The sequence below is a fragment of the Cervus canadensis genome, chromosome 20 (genome assembly GCF_019320065.1).
Source record: "Cervus canadensis isolate Bull #8, Minnesota chromosome 20, ASM1932006v1, whole genome shotgun sequence".
Classification (NCBI taxonomy): domain Eukaryota; kingdom Metazoa; phylum Chordata; class Mammalia; order Artiodactyla; family Cervidae; genus Cervus; species Cervus canadensis.
In genome coordinates, this window is record NC_057405.1 from 35,919,261 (window position 1) to 35,940,143 (window position 20,883).

Sequence of the window (20,883 nt, forward strand, 5' to 3'; positions counted from 1 at the left end):
AAACTAAGTATTTCCTTCCATTATAAAAGAAGGAAGGAAACAAAGGAAATATTAGTAGCTCCTGTGACTCAGTCATAAATAGAAATAACAAATATTTTCATATCACATTAAGTCTGTGGCATGTATCTCAAATATCATTTATCATTACTTTGAAATTACAGTAGTTTTAGGACCAAAATATGGTTGTTATATAACATGAACAGACATGTAGTCTAGTCATGTTGACGACCTTCAACAATCTTTTTAAAACATAATTTTTTTTTTCAAATTTATTTGGCTGCCTCAGGTATTAGTTGCAGCATTCAGGCTCTTATTTGGCAGCACATGGACCCTCTAGTTGCAGTGTACAGGCTCAGTAATTGCAGCGGGTCAGTTTGTTGTTCCTCAGCATGTGGGATCCTAGTTTCCTGACCAGGAATCAAATCCTCGTCCCCTGTATTGCAAGGCAGATTCTTAACCACTGGACCACGAGGAAAGTCCCTAAACTTTACTTTAAATTGTCCATATTTAAATATATTGTCTTGCTATTTAAGTCTTTAGTAAAGAGGAATATATCTTACAATATCCCACATTTATTTTTCCATGTTCTGATAGCTACATTTTATTATAATTGGTTTCTTATGTAACAATATTTATTATTTAAAAAATTATTTATTTAAACCATTGATTGAAGAAGTCACACAGACTTCACCAAAATTCCAAAGGGCACTTTGGCAAAACGTATGTTAAGAACTGTTGCAAAGAATTATGCCTCAGTTCCCTAAGGGATATATATATACTTCACATGATATTCCCAGAAACACCACAAGATGGCTTTCTTACTTTAGATCCACAGTGGAGATTTTCAGAAATGTTTTGTCTCCTCTTAGAGTTACTTTACGGGGGACTGCAAAGCCCACCATATTGATCCAGGTTCTCTAAAGAAACTGAGCCAGTAGGCTATATGTGTATACATCACACATATGAAGCAATTTACCGTAAGGAATTGGCTCATGCAATTATGCAAGCAGACAAGTCCCCTGGTCTGAAGTTGGTAGGCTGGAGGCTCGGAGAGCCAACAAAATAGGCTGAGTCCAAGTCCAAAGGCTGGAGAAACCAGAGCACTGATAGCAAAGTTCTAGGGCAAAGGCCACTGGGTCTAAGACCCAGGAAGAGCCAAGGATTCAGCTCAAGTCCAAAGGTAGAGGAAAAAACCCTGATGTCCCAGCCTGTAAAGTAGTCGCTCAGTCAAGTCCGACTCTTTGCAACCCCATGGACTGCAGCCTACCAGGCTCCTCTGTCCATGGGATTTCCCAGGCAAGAGTACTGGAGTGGGTTGCCATTTCCTTTCCAGGGACTCTTCCTGACCCAGAGTCAAACCTGGGTCTCCAGCATTGCAGACAGACGCTTTACCATCTGAGCCACCAGGGAAGCCCAGCCTAAGTCTAAGAAGAGGGGTTCCCTCCTAGTTAGGGAGGGAAGTCTTGTTCACGCAGTCTACCAGTTCAAATGTTAATTTCATCCAGAGACACCTTCCCAGACACACCCAGAATAATATTTGACTAAGCCTAGTCATCCAGTGGCCCAGTCAAGTTGACACACAATTAATCACCATACTCACCAACTATTTTTCAACGAATTTATGTTGAGTAGATGCTTACAGTGATTGCAGGCACTAAACCAATGGAACAGTGACTGTTCATATTAATACACTAACATATGTAATGCAGTGCAAAGCTTCATGAGGTTTAGAAAGAAAAGGGAAAGAAAAGGGAAACCTTAAGATCCACCTTCACTGAGAAGGTTAAAAAGGAAGAGCCCGCTGAGCAGTGAGGTTCAAATGAAATCTAAAGGGCAGGTGGAAGAGCAGGGGGTGACCAGGCGCAACTCTGGGGGAGGCACAAACCCTGAGGCAGAAAAGCGTGGCTTCTTGGAGAAAGCCGAGGGAAGGAAACAGCAGCTGTGAAAAGAATGATAAAAGAGGCAAGTCCTCATCGACCAGGTAAGAAGACGGTTTTAAACCTTAAACCTAGGTTGCCTTTTTTTCATCCTGATGAGTTATGCCCTTTCATGAAAATGCTTAAGGCAGTCAGGAGCACTCGCCCCACAGCATCTGTGACTCCCACTCTGAGGAATCCCCGCATTCACACAAGCTCAGCGAAGAGAGAAAACAAGGCTTCAGAACCGGTTTCAGGGCACCAGACAGCTGGCAGAGGGATCATCAGCCTGGGACCATGACCCTCAGTCTGGTTTTTCATGTCTCCATCTGACTCACACACATATTCCCAACGACACCCCTTCTCTTTATAACACCATCTCGTCTTCATCACGCCAAGGGATTCATGCCCCACATCAATGTATTTTAATATATAAAGTTAATTTCATACAACATTTACAGTCACACTGTGTACAATATTTCTAATATATAATGGGAACCCTGGTCAATGGACACAGCAGTTGCCTCCATAAAGGGAAACCAACTAGCTTGGAGCACAGAAACGGGAGGGAAACAAACTTGTCACATTTTTGTATTTTTATTTTTCTATGAATCTGCAAGGATCTTGAAGCATATTAAGAACCATTTATCTCATTTTCAAAGAATATGATGGTCATATCTCTTATTTACATTGGTTCAATCTCTATCCTTTCATTTCTGACATAGACGGCTAGCTGCCTACTGTAACATCTGTTCTTCCCTTCCTCCCCCACAAGAAAATCCTAATATTATGTAGGGTGGTCATGCATCAGATAAAAGACCACCCTGGAGAGCGATGTGGTCATGTGACAAAGTCCTGAACAATGATATGGAAGCAGAAGTGTTGTGTGGGTTGTAGGAGGGCTCCTCTGAGAGAGCTGACTCCACCAAAGTGAACCTTCTTGTGTTCCTGTCCTGCAGCCAGCTTGCAAAGAGTATATGATGTCTATTAACCACAGTCATTAGGACCATGAAGTGCTCCTGAAGTCAGCAGAGCTGCAACATACCTGATGACTCTGTGGACCCACCAAAGATTCCCAGACCAAGTCTAATTTCCTTCATGTATGAAAAAGAAATAAGCTAGATCTTAATTGATTCACTGCTGTTTTGCTGGGTTTTGCTTGTTATATGTGTGTGTCGTGTTAGTCACTAAGTTATGTTGGACTCTTTTATAGTGACCCAGTAACTATAGCCCACCAGGCTCCTCTGTCCATGGGATTCTTCAGACAAGAATACTGGAGTAGGTTACCATTCCCTTCTCCAGGGGATCTTCCTGACCTAGGGATGGAACCCGGGTATCCTGCATTGCAGGCAGATAGTTTACATCTGAGACACCAGGGAAGCCTCTGTTATATGTAGCAAAGTCTAATTCTAAAGGATACATGGGTCATCCTTACACCCATTAAAGGAAAGAGATTCTCTGCCACATACCTAATAGTATGAACATCCTCCAAAGTGGTATGTGATTTGTGGAGAGCTTAAGGCCACATATGAAAGGTAGAACAGAGCTATCAGAATGACTTCAAGAATTATCTTTCATTTATCTCTTTAATAAACTATTTTTTATAGAATACTTAGCTATATTCCAGGTCCTTTGAGCAACTATGTTGAAAGCTGAAGCTATAATAAAACCAGCATAACACACTTCCACCAAGGAACTTTGAATCTTGTAATTTCTGCAGTATTTTTGCCATCGCAACATGAATAACAGAAGTGAAGTACTATAGAGATGTTGAAAAGACCAACCATCTTTCGAAATCCTTAGAATACAGAAAATTTTCCATACACCTCTACACAGAAATGATTGATTTTCCACAGGATAATCTTTACTACTAATATTTATCTGCTTGTAACAAATAAGTTTTCAGGAAAATGGGCAAAAATGTGAATACACGTTTGAGAGCTCATGTCTTGATTTTTTTTCCCCCTGAAACTTAAACATCAAGTTAGACTTAGTTTCACACATTCACATCTTTAAAAAAACAATCTGATGGTTCTGGTCCTGTGAGAGATGGTGTAAGCATACCTTTCCTTGTCTCTCCCACTGAATTCAACTATAGACCTTGTACAGAATTCACTGAGCAACCATCTGAAGATCCTGAAAAATAAATGGTAGCAAAAGACCTGGGGAAAAGACCAGAATCCAAGGTATCACCAAATCATCACTGAGGTTCCCTAGAGTTCTGCCCTTCAGTATGACCTGGCTTTTTTTTTTTTAATGCCCCTCTAATCAACTGGCCTTCTCTCAAAAAGCAGCAGAAAAGTTGGATGTACAACTGAGTACAGACAAAAAGAGTAATCAGAGAAGATCTCTCTTTCTAGTCAAAAAATCAGAAATAGGTACTCTTTTAAAGATCACAGAGCAGGTAAATTCAGTATTATTTTCCACTCTCTCCAGTCCCAGCCCTCAAGCAATTCTGTAGTGGATATCAGAAGGATGGTCACCGCAGATAACTAAATCTCTGAGGGATGAAAATCCTTCTTATCCACCAAAGGAGTGATGGTCCCAAGATCATGGGTCAAATGTCTGGTTTGCATTTTTTCTCTCTTGGCCCCGTGTGCAAACGCATCTGGAGGAAGTACACAGCAGCGGGGAAACTAAAGGCCCAGTTTTCTGGTAAGTGGGCTGGAAAGTGTGGACCCCAAGAAGAGAAGAAATATCAGAAAGATCACAGGGGAAAGAGAACTCAAAAAAGCAATCTCATGAAGTTGTTTATGAACTCTGGGACTCACCTCTGGGCTATTCATGTACAGACCTGATTCTAAACAGCATAACAAAGGATTGAAACCCACAGAGTAAACCACTGCGTAGATCCCACACCGGCCACTGGGTGGTACACATGATGAACAGATCCAAAAGACACCACAAAGTAGGCTTTGAAAACATAAAACCACAATCCACAGAAGGTGGGTCCAATTTTCAAACTGCTGGCACTAGTGGTAAAGAACCTGCCTGCCAATGCAGGAGATGTGAGAGACATGAGTTTGATCCCTGGGTCAGGAAGATTCCCTGGACGAGGGCCTGGCAACCCACTCCAACATTCTTGCCTAGAGAATTTCATGGACAGAGGAGCCTGGCAGGCTGCAGTCCACGTGTTCCCAAAGAATCAGACACGACCAAGCGTCTAACTCTTTCATTTTCAACCAGGTTGAGTGACTCTAAAAAACTAAAAAGAATATTATTCATCTGAGGATTTAACCAAAACCTAGAATCTTCTAATACTCAAATACCCAAAATAGATGGAAAAATTACTCAGCATACAAAGAAACAAAAAATATTAACTCTCAAAGGAAAAAATAATCAACAAACACCAATCCCACGATGACACATATAATGGAGTTACTAGATGAAGACTTAGAATCAGTTACTGTACTACGCTGCAATCTATAAGGGCAAAATTTTGAAAGAAAAGTAGAGATAGAGAGTCTTGACCAAGAAATAAAAGCTGTAAAGAACCAAATGGAAATTTTAGAACTGAAAAACACAATAACTGAAATAAAATATTAACAGATGGGCTCAAGAACAGAACAGAGATGTAAGAGCAGTCAGTTAAAAGATAGATAATTTTAGAAACTAACCATCTGAAAAGAAAAAGAAGACTAAAAAACAGTTAAGAGCCTCAAGGACCTGTGGAACAATACCAAAAGGCCTAACATTTATTTCAACAGAATTCAAGAGAGGAAAATGAAAAAAAAATCTGGAGAAATAGTGGCTAAAAAATTAACCAATTTTGGTACAAGAAGTAAACTGACAAATTCAATAAGCTCAGCAAATGCCAAGGGATACAGGAAGCAAAATTCAAAAAAATTTTAAGATGCTGAAACTAAAAACAAAGAAAACATCTTTAAAGGACTCAGAGAAAAACAACACATTACATACACAGAACATTTCAAATGACTGCAGATTTCTCATCAGATGGAAGAGATGCCAAAACAAAGAGAAATGGCATTTTTAAAGGGTATAAGGAAAACAACTGTCAACCGAGAATTCTGTAACTGGTGAAAATATCTTTCAGATATGAAAATGAAATAAAGGCATCTCAGAGGAAGGAAAAAAAAGGACAACTGGTCTCCAGCAAAATGCTCTAAAAGAAATGCTACAGGCAATTCTTTAGCTGGAAAGGAAATGATACCTAAGAAAAATCTGAAACATCAGAATGAAAGAAGAGTAAGAGAAATGGTAAGTATCTGGGTAACTATAATAGACTGTCCTTTCCCTCTTAAATTTTTTAAAATGAGTATGACAGTTAAAAAATTATAAACATTACATTAAATTATTACATCAAAAATACTTTCTAAACAATAGCTAAAAAACAAAGAATTCTATCTTTTAAAAAATGGGCCAAAGATCTGAATAGACAATTTTCTACAGAAGACATATAGATGGCCAACAGGTACATTAAAAAGTCCTCAATATCACCAATCATCAGGGAAATGCAAATCCAAACCACAATGAGATGTCATCTCACACCTGTTAAGATCACTATTAGCAAAAAGACAAGAAATAACATGTGTTGACAAGGATGTGGAAAAAAGAGAACCCTCATGTACAGTTGGTACAAGTGAAACTGGGGCAGCCACTATGGAAAACAGTATGGAAGTTCTTCCCCAAATTAAAAATACAGCTACCATATGCAGAAATTCCATGTCTTGGTATTTATCTGTAGGACACAAAACACTAACTCAAAAGGATATATGCACCCCATGTTCACTGAGACATTATTTACAATAGTCAAGATAGGGATACAAACTAAGTGTCCATCAGTGGATAAATTAAGTGTCCATCAATGGATGAATGGATAAAGAAAGTGAGGTGTAAATATATACGAGACATTATTCGATCATAAAAAAAGAAATCTTGCCATTTGCAATAAGCTGGATGGACCCTGAGAGCGTCATGCTAAAGTGAAGTCAGACGGAGAACGATAAATACTGTTTGATATCACTTATATGTGGAATTTTTTTAAAAATGACAAAAATGAGCTCACAGATATAGAAAATAGATTGGTGGTTGCCAGAGGTGGGGAGTAAGAAATGGGCAAAATGGGTGATGGTGATGAAAGGGTACAAACTTCCAGTTATAAAATAAGTAAGTCCAGGGGATGAAATGTACAGCAAGGTGACTACAGTTAATAAAATCCTATTGTAAGTTAGGTGGCTAAGACAGTACACTTGAAAAGGTCTTATCACAAGAAAAAAAATTTTTGCAACCTTGTACAATGATGGATGTTAACTAGACTTACTGTGGTCATCATTTCACAATATATACAATATTGAATCACTACATTGTTTATCTGAAACTAGTATAACATTGTGTCAATTATTGTTGTTCAGTTGCTCAGTCCTGTCTGACTCTTTGTGACCCCCTGGACGGCAGCACAGGCTTCCCTGTCCTCCACCATCTCCCCGAGCTTGCTCAAACTCATGTCCATTGTGTCAATGATGCAGTCCAACCATCCCATCCTCTGTTGCTTCCTTCTCCTACCTTCAATCTTTTCGAGCACCAGGGTCTTTTCCAATGAGTTCCCTCTTTGCATCAGGTGGCCGAAGTACTGGAGCTTCAGCTTTAGCATCAGTCCTTCCAATGAATATTCAGGACTGATCTTCAGGATTGACTGCTTTGCTCTCCTTGCAGTCCAAAGGACTCTCAAGAGTCTTCTCTTAGCACCACAGTTTGAAAGCATCAATTCTTCGATGCTCTGCCTTCTCTAGGTCCAACTCTCATATCTATAGATGACTACTGGAAAAACCAGAACTTTGACTATGTGGACCTTTTTTTAGCAAAGTGATGTCTCTTCTTTTTAATATGCTGTCTAGGTTTGTCATAGCTTTCTTCCAAGGAGCAGGCATCTTTTAATTTCATGGCTGTAACCACTGTCTACAGTGACTTTGGAGCTCAAGAAAATAAAGTCTGCTACTGTTTCCATGTTTCCCCATCTATTTTCCATGAAGTGATGGGACTGGATGTCATGATCTTAGTTTTTTTGAATGCTGAGTTTTAAGCCAGCATGTCAATTATATCTCAATTTGTAATACATAATAGTCTCATTATATAATACATGCATGAAGATGTAAGTGGATGTAATACATATAACAACTGTAACATAAAGAGGAAAGCAGTGAAACCTATATGATGGTAAGATTTCTACATTCTAATTGAAGTGGTAAAATGTTCATTTTAAGTAGATTATTAAAAGGTATATATATCATAATTTCCAGAGCAACTAATGAAGTCTACACAAAGAGATATTGTCAAAAACAGAGAGATTAAAAGGGAATAATAAAAACATTCAAATAATACACAAGAAGGCAGGAAAGAAGAACAGAAGAATGAAAAGCAAGGAGGATAGACACCTAATAATAAAATGCTGGACAGAAATTCAAGCATATTAATCACTGTTATCGTTCAGTCGCTAAGTTGTGTTCGACTCCACAGACTGTAGCCTGCCAGGTTTCTCCATCCATGGGATTTCCAAGGACAGAATACTGGAATGGGTTGCCGTTTCCTTCTCCAGGGGATCTTCCTGTCCCAGAATTCTGACCCGTGTAACCCACAACTCTCGCACTGCGGACAGATCGTTGACCACTGAACCACCTAGGAGGCCCACATTAATAATCACATTAAATGTAAATGGTCTACACAGAGAAATTAAAAGACCAGATGTTGTCAAAATTTGGCTACAAGCAAAACTGACTGATTAAATCATTACTGCTGTGAAAATCCTAGGGAATGTAAGCCTTAACGTCTGACTCTACAAGTACCATTTCCAGCTCTTCCTTTTGACTTGTCAACGGGTCTCTCAAATCAGTAATATCTCTGATATCTCTACGTTATTTACTAAACTTTATCATTTTCCCAATTCTTCAACTGAATTTCCCCATGACTTGGAAAAACATAAATTTCCTGAGAAATTTGAGGAAAAAATTGCTGTATGAAGACAACTTTTTCCCCTATGACGTGTACTGCACTGAGACAGATTTGTTGAAGTCTTCTAGTGTTAGCATTTTTTATATTTCTCTTTGCATGTCCTATAGTGTCTTTTTTCATGAAGGTAGCTGCTCTATTACTTGGTGTATAGACATTCACTATATTTATAACTTCACTCAGGATCATACCTTTCAACACTATAAAGTATATTTTGTCTCACTTAATGCTTTTTGGCATGAACGTTACATTTTCTGATGTCAGGACAACCCTGTTTCTTGCTGTTTTCATTTTCTCATATCTTCATTTCTAGTCTTTCTGTAACATTTCTTTTTCAATATGCAGCACAGTCTGCTTGTCTTTGTGAAACAACCCCAAAATAATTTTATTGGTAGGTGAGTTAATCTTCATTCATATTTATTGATAATGACCAATTTGCTCTTAATTCTGTCATTATGTTATACTTAACATACATAAAAATTAAATATAAGCAAGATTTTGAAAAAGCAAAAAATTTAAAGGCCCATAAAAACACTCACTAAGTTTCAGGTTTTTTTGGCTCTTGGTACAAGATCTTACTGTTTTGCTGACTAACCAGACCTGCCACTATTAGTAACAATAACAACAATCTCATAGTTTACAGATTATTGGTTAAAGAGATACCTCAATTTGGATAGGTAGATGGAAAAACAAAAGGAGGCTAGTGCAGTACTGCCAAGTTAAACCTGAACCTCAGATGCAACACTAAGACAGATGATAAACTCACTCTATAATAATCTCCCCAGCTACAGGAAAGCACTACTTAAACAAAAGGGCAGAATTTTTTAAACTTGGATTTTAAAATGGATTAAATAGATTGTGATTCATTAGTGCATCACAACTAATATTTTTTAAAAACTGAAATGGGATACTACTAGAGTAGCAAGGCAAAGTACACAGCAAGGCAAAGTAGTGTGTTATGAAATTTTGTTTCAATTACCTAAACATATTAGTTTGCTAAAGGTGCCATAACAAAGTACCACAAAGGGTGGCTAAAACAACAGAAAATCATTTTCTCACAATTCTAGAGGCTCAAAGTCCAAGACCAGGATTTCAGCTGGTAGGGCTGCTTACATTCCAAGGCTTCTCTCCCTGACTTGTAGATGCCTATCTTCTCCCACAGAGTCCCAGTCTCCTCCTTTAAGGACACTAGTCGTTATTGGATTAGGGGCCATCCTAAAGACCTGATTTTTACCTTAATTACCTCTTCAAAGACTTTATCTCCAAATATGCTTAAATCCAGAGAAATGGGAGGTTAAAGCCTCAACATGTCATTTTGGGAAGGACACAATTCAGCCCATGACAATATACTTATACATATATTACGCATGTACATAGATAGTGAGTTACAATCAAAGTTTGAAAACATTTTAGAGGGCTCTGAATAGATACTTTAAATGTATTTTAATATATTACAAGCTTTATGGGCCCAACTCTAATGTTATAATGGAGCCTTAGGCCTCCTTCAGTTTCCGGGTCTTAATGAGACAGTCTAGAATTTAACTACTACAGGGCTACTCATAATGTAATCATGATAAAACTCACAGAATCATATTCCTATGAACATGTAAGTACTTTTGCTAATTTCGTTACTTAAGCATTACCTGAATATTAAAAATATAATAGTTGTTAGGTCTAGAGTTTATTTACATTGAACCTCTGATAATTATATCTCCATGTTTTTAGAGAACATTATCAATTACTATTTTGACTTCCCAAACTACCTGGTTAAACTACAGAAGCTTAAAGGCACAGTGTCTCCCCTGTCTTTAATTTCAAATGCCTCAAACCTCTGAAACCAGTTTAGTTGATGGCTAACTTAGATATATCTTCAGGGCCTGAGGGAAAATATTGATGTTTTAAATTGTCTAAATTCATTTACAGCAACAATAATCCTTTGTTTTAAAATGTACTATACTACATACACTAAGTTAGATGGGTAAAAATTAATATATAAGCCATAAAATATTTTAAATAGCACTTTAAGTATATAAAAACCACACTGTATATTTAGGCCCCATGTCTAAAACAATTTCTTAATAATTTAGGGTACCAACAGTCCCAAATTAGTCCTGCTGTATTGCAACATGTCTGCTGATCAATTTTATGTCAACGTGTTTGTTGAGTTGGCTTAGTAACATAAAATAAATAATGATGTAATAAATAGACCAAATCAGGCCACCTGGAGTCTGTAACACTATTTGATCATGTCAGTTTTGAAAACCATTGGAAAATAGTCCAAATACTTGTCTTGTCCGAGTCCTGATTACTTCCAAAGTCAAATATATTAAGGGCTGGTTTCACTGGACTCTTTAAATCTTTTATCTTTGCATTTCACTGCACTCACCCCAAAAAGTTTAACTCCCCAGGGCATACCTCTACCTTTCTTTCACACACTTCCAAGCCCTTACACACTTGGAGCAGAGTCCTGAGAAGCAAAAAGCTTTCCTTGTTCTTTTTCTCCGCACAAACATTCTTTTTAACCTCCACCTGGCATTCTGTGAAAATCTATGAAAGATTCAAAGGTCATATGATGTCAGTCGAGTGCATTTACATGAATCTGAGACTAAAACATAAATCTGTTTCACCCAGAGCTAAATATAGGGTTTTTTTTTACTATAAAACTCATAAATTTAATAGGTCACACAATCATGTTCGATTTGCTAAATCAAAAATTCAAGAGAGAAGACAGTGATAAGTACACTAAAAAAATAAGTACTTCATAATCTTTCTAGCTATGAGTTCTAACTCTACATATAAAAATATATTAATAATTAGTTGTAATAAAAACCTGTTTTATAATATGTAATTCAAGGAAAACTAATATATACTCTTTAATATCTAAGCAAAGAGGTAAAACAGAAATCATATTACAATGGAAATGTAAGTACATTTAGAGCAAGAATCTTATTCATTGAATATCCCCTGTACCCAGAATATTACTGAGCATATAGTGGATTCTGAATAAATATGTTAAAATGTAAAAGAAATAAATGATATCATCACTCTATAAGAAAATAAATGAAGCCAGTTAAGAAAATCTCACTCAAATGAAAAGAATTGGTGGCTTCACTTCTTCTAGACACAAAGTTTTAGACGCTTCATTCTATTATTTCATATTTTCCACACTTGTCCAAAAGTTTGGACATCAGAACACAAAATGAAAAACCTCAAAGCTATTTCTCTCTTCAACATTTTCTGTACTCCACATCAGTCAGTCATGTCCAGCTCTTTGCAACCCCATGGACTGTAGTCTGCCAGGCTCCTCTGTCCATGGGATTCTCCAGGCAAAAATTCTGGAGTGGGTTGCCACTCGCTTCTCCAGAGCATCTTCCTGAACTAGGGATAGAACCCAGATCCCCTGCACTGCAGGCAGATTCTTTACTGTCTCAACCACCAGGGAAGCCCATACTCCACATCACCAGTTCTCAAATCGAATTCATCTTTCTATTCATTAGAACACAGCATTTTTTTGTTCTGTGCTATCCTGTGTTATCAAGGCAACAGATAGATATGGAGGCATATGGCTGTACATCTTCATTATGATGGCCTTCACATCAGTGAGATTTCACATTCAATAATATATCAGTTTCTCAAACTGTTGAGGCAACTCCAGAGAACTGTGTGCTCAGCTGTTATCATGTCTGACTCTTTGGGACCCTATGGAGTGTAGTCTGCCAGGCTTCTCTGTCCATGGGATTTTCCAGGTAAGAATTTCTTCCTCCAGTGGATCGGCCTGACACAGGGATCAAACTCAACGTCTCGCGCATCTCTTGCATTAGCAGATGGATTGTTCACTACTGAGCCTCCTGGGAAGCCTATACTAGGTGAAAAATTTCTGAATGATTCATTCTGGTACAGTTTACATTGAGAAAAAGAGGAGGTTTAAGGTAACTTTCCTTCATAGTCATCAGCCTCGTTTCTCTTTTTTCCCTACAATACATTCAACTAGGTCTTGGCATATCAAGACAAACATCTGCAAAAGCACATGCCCAGAAGCTCATTTCTCACATGTAAAAGTTAACAGGCTCACCAAAACTGACATAGATAAATCACTATCACTATCTTAGACTGGATCTAATTGCCAAAAATGTTGAGGAGCAGTATCTTTGAGAGATTTACTTATAGGTCACATTTATCATTTCATCTTAAAGATACAGAAGCCATGTAAACACAATTATAACAGACCTATCAACTAGTGTTTTCTACCACTGCATGAAGAAATACAGCAAAATGGTAAGTTGGGAAATAAAATAAGTGTGATTAGTTTTCTATGTAGATTTTAACTCTGAAGAGTGATTTATGAAACATTATTTTAATATTTATTATTGAAAATTCCTGAGAAAAAAATTGAAATACAACTGATCTAAGTCAGAGGATATCCTTGAAAATTATAAACATTAAATGTTAAATCAGAGGACATGTAACTCAGACAAAGGTAAGCACCTCAAAAGCAATTTGGGCTATGAACAGAAAGATACTGAATCTCCTATGTGTGAGGCAGAAATTCTTCTCCACGTCCTACAAGGCAATCCTACCTGCAGTGATGCATATGTGAATATACAGTGAGAACCAGACAGGAATTACTACCAATGAAGAAAGATTCTACTTCTCTAAGGTTTTTTTAACTTATTTCTTTATTTATTTATTGGCCGTGTTGCACAGTTTATGAGTTCTTAGTTCCCTGACCAGCAATTGAACCTGAGTTCGCAGCAGTGAAAGGGTAGAATCCTAACCACTGGACTGCCAGGGAATTCCCTTAAATTCTTTATTTTTTAATTCTGATCACATCTATTGTTAAACTCAATTTGCACCAAGATTAAGCACCTCTCAAAGGTTATCCAGCAAATAAATAAAATGTCATGGCATGCCCAGGCTTACACCAAACTCCATCATTTCTGACTATATACCATTACACAATACAATATAATGGTATATGAAGTCAACTGAGCTTCAGCTTTCAATGTGAGTTTACTTTCAAAAAATTACCCTAAAATTAGGTAATTACCTAAAATTACCCTAAAAAGGGTAAATTCTTAGAATAATGCTCAATCTACCACTTTAAGACCTACCTGCTTTAAAAGTTGAGTTCTGTTTGAAAGACAAAAAAAAGTTCTTAAACATGGTTCATTTATTCATTAAATATATAATGTATTCTGTACTAAGGATTACAATCCCTGCCCTATGACAATCAAACTCAAATAAAAAATACACTGCAGTAAAGACTAAATGATGTGCTACAATAGACGATATAAAAAACAAAGGTATTAAGAATGATAATAAGACTAAGATAATTAGGAGTCTTCCCTGAAGAGATCATAACTAAATCAACTAAACATTTTAATTTTAATTGTAGGAATTACACACAGACAAAAGGTATTAAGTAAGAGATTCAGCAAATATATTTTAAGTGGAAAGCTAAACTGGGGAACTAATGAGATAAATTTGGAAAAGATAGTAAACCTAATTGACAGATTGATTTTACGCTCAACATAACAGGAAATAGATTAGAGGGGGCGTCCCAGGTGGCACAGTGGTGAAAAAAATTCTGCCTGCCAACAGAGATAGAAGAGATTCGGGTTCAACCCCTGGGTTGGGAAGATCCCCTAGAGAAGGAAATGGCAACCCACTCCAGTAATCTTGCCTGGAAAATTCCATGGACAGAGGAGCCTGGAGGGCTACAGTCCAAGGTACGCAGAGTCAGACACTGAGAACACACATAATAGGAAATAATACCATACTACAAATACTAGGATAACAGAAGCAGAACATGAAGATGCTAACTGATGAAGATATTTCTTTCACATCTACATGTAGGACAGACTATAATACTGAAAATAAAACCAGAAAAACTGTCTCAGTTACCCAAAGGTAAGGTGATAAAGGTCTGTGTGAGAAGCTGAAGAAGGCTTAGTGTAGCCAGGTGACAGGCTAGGTAGGGTGTTACAGGAGGGACACCTACTAGTGTCTCTTTGTAGCCAAAGATACCACAAAAACCAACAAAAATTCCTGGGCTAGAGAGAAACTTAAAGGCCCAGAGGTCTTCAGAGTAGGGTCCTTCAAGAAGATCCCACAGCTATAATCTCAATGGTTCATATGAAGATACTCTTATTTCCACGAGGAACACACAGTCTTAGGATTGTACAAAAGTAAAACTTATTCCATTAACCACGCCAAAGTCGGCCACCTGAATTTTAAGTCCAAATTGATACTATGAAATAAAATTCAACTACAAGTTCAAAAAAGGTGTTCCTAACACACTGTGGTGTTGGAGAAGACTCTTGAGAGTCCCTTGGACTGCAAGGAGATCCAACCAGTCTATCCTAAAGGAGATCAGTCCCGGGTGTTCATTGGAAGGACTGGTGCTGAAGCTGAAACTCCAATACTTTGGCCACCTCATGCGAAGAGCTGACTCGTTGGGAAAGGCCCTGATGCTGGGAGGGATTGGGGGCAGGAGGAGAAGAGGACAACAGAGGATGAGATGACTGAATGGCATCACCGACTCGATGGACATGAGTTTGAGTAAACTCCAGGAGTTGGTGATGGACAGGGAGGCCTGGCCTGCTGCTATTCATGGGGTTGCAAAGAGTCAGACACAACTGAGCGACCGAACTGAACACATTTATGCCACCCACACCTTAATGCCTTTGGTGGAAGATCTCTGTGATACTATTATTCTTAAGTAGAAATTAATCCTTACTCATAAAGAGCACTGAAAATATATCAAGATCATAAATTCTTGATGTAAACAGTAATGGCGTAATGACTCTTGCTCTGAGATTGCCTATTCCATCAACCCACTTGAAACAGACACCCTCCTCAGCGACTTGAGGAAATTCAAACAGCAAACAGGTTATACCACTCATGTGATTCTTGTTAAAAGGCTACCCAGTACTTGGTCATGAATTATAGCAGGCAGGTACACTTGTAATAAAGTGTTTTGTCACATCAAATTTTCCCTTTTTTTCTACCTAAAATAGGCCCCAACCTGAAGAATAGAAAGGAAGAAAAAAAAAATCAAGCTAGCAATTAAAATCACTGAGGAAAAAATAAGTGGGAAATATTTAAAACTTCATAATGCTTTATGACCAGAAATACTAAATGATCATAGGTAAATAAAACTGTCATCATAAACATCAAAAAGAACTCACAGGAACTATAATTTATTAAATCAAAGAAATCACACGTCTTCATATGCCATTAATAACGATGAACGAATTACCAGGCAACATAGTCGGGGAGAGGGGTGCTGAATCCAGTTTTTGATGGAAAAAAGTGTCTAGTAAAGAGAATCCCAAAATGAACCAACAGGCCTCCGCGCTGACTGATGGCATTTTCCACGTACCAAATTCAAAGGAAACGTCAAAAAGCACACCCTTACACAAAAGGAACCATCTGCAGACAAAGCTGACTGTAAAAAGTGGGTGACTGCTAAAAAGCCAATAAGCAAATTTATACATGCCGAGGTGCTTTTTCATTTGAGAGAGATCTTGGGCGTTTAATTACCTGTGAAGAAAAAGGAAACAGATCTGAAAAGGGGTCTCTTGCACTGAATCGCCCTTTTAATGAAAAGGAGGCGAGGTCTTAGAAAATTCATTTCTAGAAGGCCCGATTCAAAAAAATCTGGCTCTCCCCAGAGCCCCAAGTCTGGGACAGGATGGTGCACCAGGCCACGGAGCGCCCGAGGCTGAAGCCATCCCCAAGCACGCTCAGCCTCTGAACCGCGTCCCTCCAGAAACCCAGAGGCCTTGACCTGCAGGTTGCTCACGTGACCCGCCACTCAGAGCACGTCTGCGCCCAGGCTGGACCAGTCGGGCCACCTCGCTCCCACAGCAGCCTCCGGGGATGGGCACCCCAGAGCGAACCTCGTTACGTGGGTTGGCACCCCGAGGCCCCCAGCGGGCAACCCACCTGCTACGCTCACAGACAACAACCGTTCACGCCCTTCGCTGCCACTCCTTTCTCTGCCCCGGCTCTGGCTTTTGGAGAAGCCGAGAAGTATTTAAAACAAGTTGTACATCTCCTGCGTTCCCCAAACGAGATGCCGAGGCGCCGAGCCAAACCCCCGGCCTCCCACCACGTTCCGGGGTACCCGCACCAGCGCCCCCGGCGGCGCCTCCGTTAGGCCAGCGCCGAGGCTCGGGGTGGACTGGGGGGCGCCCCGGAGTTCCCCCGCCGCCCGCCGGTCGGCCTGCCCCGGGGGGCGTCCCGGGGGCCGCGGGCGGAGGGGCGAGGCGGCGTCCGCGGAGCCGCCGGGGGAGGGTCGGGGTGCTGCAGCCCGTGAGCCGGCCGGAGACGGGGACCGCGGAGGGGCGGGCGGGCTCACCTTGTTGAGGTGGGGGTTCCGGGTGACGGCGTAGCCGCGCTGGGGGGTGTGGCGGCGGCGAGGGGTCCCGGGCTCCATGGCGGGGGGCGAGCGTGTGCGGCCGGTGGGAGCGGGCCGGGAGGCGGATGCTGCCGGGACGCCGGCGCGGAGTGCGGCGGCAGCGGCGGCGGCGGCGCGGAGAAAGGGCCGGGGGGCGGGCGTGGGTGGCGAGAGGGGGTGGACGCGGCGGGAGGAGCCGGCGAGGAGCCGGTGTCCCCAGCCGGGCCGCCTGCGAGAAGCGCTGAGTCATGGCAGGCGATCAGGCGAGCGGCGAGCGAGGAGGAGGAGGAGGAAAGCGAGGCCCGGCTGGCGCCGCTCCCTTCCACACACCCCGGGTCCCCCCGCTCGCCATCGGTTTACAGTCGCAACCGTCCCGGCCCATCCCTGCGTGCGGGACGTGCTTCCCGTGGAGCACCTAAAGGGCGGGGGGCAAGGTCAGGCTCCCCCGCCCGGCCCGGGGGTACCATCACCCCTGGCCGAGGTGCCCCCCGCAGCCGCAGCCGCGGGGAGGTTGAGAAAGGATGGGAAACCCAGAGCCTCGGGCGGAGGACACAGGCTGCCCCGGCACAGAGGGAGACCCGGGGGGAGGGCGGGGGAGCTCTTTGTAAAAGACCTCAACTGACCGATGACAATTAGATTTCATCTCTAATTCATCTAATTCATCTCAGCGTCTCCTATCAGACGCTTCCAAACGCTCTATTCACAATTCTGGATGCCTGCCAGGGCCGGAGGAAGCTTCCAACCTTGACCCAGAAAGCCTCGGCCCCGGGTATAAACTGGGAAAAAGGCCAGAGAGGAGAGTGCCATCCCTGGGAATTTTATTTTAGTGCTTTCATTAAAAGACAAGGTGCAAATGTGAGATCCCAATGAACAGTCACGTTTTTCTTGTATACGTTGTTCCTAAAAGTTCTGGAGACCAGGATGTTTAAGAACCTGCCTCTGATGATAATAAAGCCCTCAATCTTTAAGGGCTTCAGTTTCTTCTTTGGTAAACCGAGAAAGTCAAAGATCTCCCAGCGCTGAAATTCTGTTATTGATATTTATACTTTAAGTTTCAAGGAATGTTGAAGTAGTCGTATCACAGGCAAAAGGGGTGTTCACACACTAAACGCTTCCTGTGCCCCAGTTTCCTTTTCAGTTAATAGGATGGCTAGTTTCTGCCCTGTTCCTACCCAATGGTTTTATAAAGAAGTGTGTTTGGGATTCAGTATTTGATTTTATATCCCACTTGAGTATTCGTGCCTGGAGAATCCCATGGACAGAGGAGCCTGCCAGGCTAGGGTCCATAGGGTTGAAAAGAGTCACACGCAGCTGAAGGGACTTAGCACAACATGGCAACACACTTAATTTTATATATCCATAAACTAGACATTCAACCAAAGAGTTTTATTTCTAATTATGTTACTTTTCCTTATCAGAAAGATTTGTTACGGTAGTGTTTTTTGCCACACGTATATCCAGCAGTTTCTTAGTCCTGGTCTTTAAATTATCTAGAATCAGTTGCTTTTTAATAGGGAATATTTGTGTCACAGAATTCTTTCCATTCCTTGCATTTTGGTAACGCTTTTCACTGTGAGTTCTATAATATATAAATAATTCACCCAGCAACATCTGAGAAGAAGGTATACTTTACAAAACTCACCCTCTTGAATTAACTCAGGCACATTGCAATTAAAAGTATTTCATGGAAGATAAAAACAGTTCAATGACAGGCCTGGAAACAAAACACTTTGCTGAAAAAGAGACAAAAATGTGAGTACAACAGAACCTTATTTCAACACAGCTCTTAGACATAAATTTACACACATTATCTGTCTAGTCCTAGTTCTGTGATATATTTACAGATAGAAAAGCTGATGTAAATATAGAGTAGTCCCAAAGAGTGTGGGCTTGTCCCCCAAGCCATTATTACAGAGGGATTACACGATCCTGCCACATCTCTCTTCCATTACGTTTATTTCTGTCTTGAAAAGAGCTCCAACCCTCTAGGGATGAGGCCTAGCTGGGGAAGCCATTTTGTATATCTGTGTGCAGTACCAAAACTACTGGAAAGAACCTATTTTTCCACCTAAATGTCAACTAGGAAGGACACCAACTTTTTCAATCCTTTTTAAAGATTGTAAGGTTAGGTTTTATTGCAAAAAACATGTAAAAAAAAAACCCAAACAACGGAAAAAAAACTTGTTAGAATTTTCCTTGTGAGAAACTACAGTCACTGTACACACAATTGATCAAAGAATGGGTGTGATTCACAAACAAGGGACTAGAGTCTGTAGTTTCTGATGCTCAGTGAGAATACTATATCAAAATCAGATTTTTTTGATGCCCAAGTTTGATGCACAATGAACTGTAATCATATTTAAGTATGATTATAGCATTCCTACCTAATGTTGTTGAGGTTTCACATAGAGAAAATTCAGGAAATATCTAAAAGTACATGTAACATTTCAAATATAACTTTCACGAGAATAAAAGATAATCTAATAGAAAAAAGATGTAGCTCTCTGATGGCTTGTGGTATTAAGTAAATGATTTTGTATTTCTTTTTTTTTTTTTTATTAGTTGGAGGCTAATTACTTCACAACATTGCAGTGGGTTTTGTCATACATTGACATGAATCAGCCATGGAGTTACATGTATTCCCCATCCCGATCACCCCTCCCACCTCCCTCTCTACCCGATTCCTCTGGGTCTTCCCAGTGCACCAGGCCCGAGCACTTGTCTCATGCATCCCACCTGGGCTGGTGATCTGTTTCACCATAGATAATATACATGCTGTTCTTTTCAAAACATCCCACCCTCACATTCTCCCACAGAGTTCAAAAGTCTGTTCTGTATTTCTGTGTCTCTTTTTCTGTTTTGCATATAGGGTTATCATTACCATCTTTCTAAATTCCATATATATGTGTTAGTATACTGTATTGGTCTTTATCTTTCTGGCTTACTTCACTCTGTATAATGGGCTCCAGTTTCATCCATCTCGTTAGAACTGATTCAAATGAATTCTTTTTAATGGCTGAGTAATATTCCATGGTGTGTATGTACCACAGCTTCCTTATCCATTCATCTGCTGATGGGCATCTAGGTTGCTTCCATGTCCTGGCTATTATAAACAATGCTGCGATGAACATTGGGGTGCATGTGTCTCTTTCAGATCTGGTTTCCTCAGTGTGTATGCCCAGAAGTGGGATTGCTGGGTCATATGGAAGTTCTATTTCCAGTTTTTTAAGAAATCTCCACACTGTTCTCCATAGCGGCTGTACTAGTTTGCATTCCCACCAACAGTGTAAGAGGGTTCCCTTTTCTCCACACCCTCTCCAGCATTTATTGCTTGTAGACTTTTGGATAGCAGCCATCCTGACTGGCGTGTAATGGTACCTCATTGTGGTTTTGATTTGCATTTCTCTGATAATGAGTGATGTTGAGCATCTTTTCATGTGTTTGTTAGCCATCTGTATGTCTTCTTTGGAGAAATGTCTGTTTAGTTCTTTGGCCCATTTTTTGATTGGGTCATTTATTTTTCTGGAATTGAGCTTCAGGAGTTGCTTGTATGTTTTTGAGATTAATCCTTTGTCTGTTGCTTCATTTGCTATTATTTTC

The 20,883-nt window shown here is 40.2% G+C and overlaps 1 protein-coding gene and 1 long non-coding RNA gene across 2 annotated transcripts in view; both read right to left on the reverse strand.

The window, feature by feature from the left end:
• The window catches only part of ME1 (malic enzyme 1), a 252,142-nt gene extending 233,897 nt beyond the window's left edge, over positions 1-18,245 (reverse strand). The window contains exon 1 of the mRNA XM_043438919.1: positions 17,245-18,245. Within this exon, the coding sequence (XP_043294854.1) occupies positions 17,245-17,322 (78 nt within the window). The 5' untranslated portion in view covers positions 17,323-18,245. The remainder of the gene's footprint in view (positions 1-17,244) is intronic.
• LOC122422501 lies at positions 16,067-17,228 on the reverse strand. The gene is made up of 2 exons (XR_006263864.1): positions 16,830-17,228; positions 16,067-16,424 (listed from the first exon to the last, which is right to left on the reverse strand). It is a non-coding gene; the product is annotated as an uncharacterized LOC122422501 (long non-coding RNA).
• Positions 18,246-20,883: the final 2,638 nt, after the last annotated feature.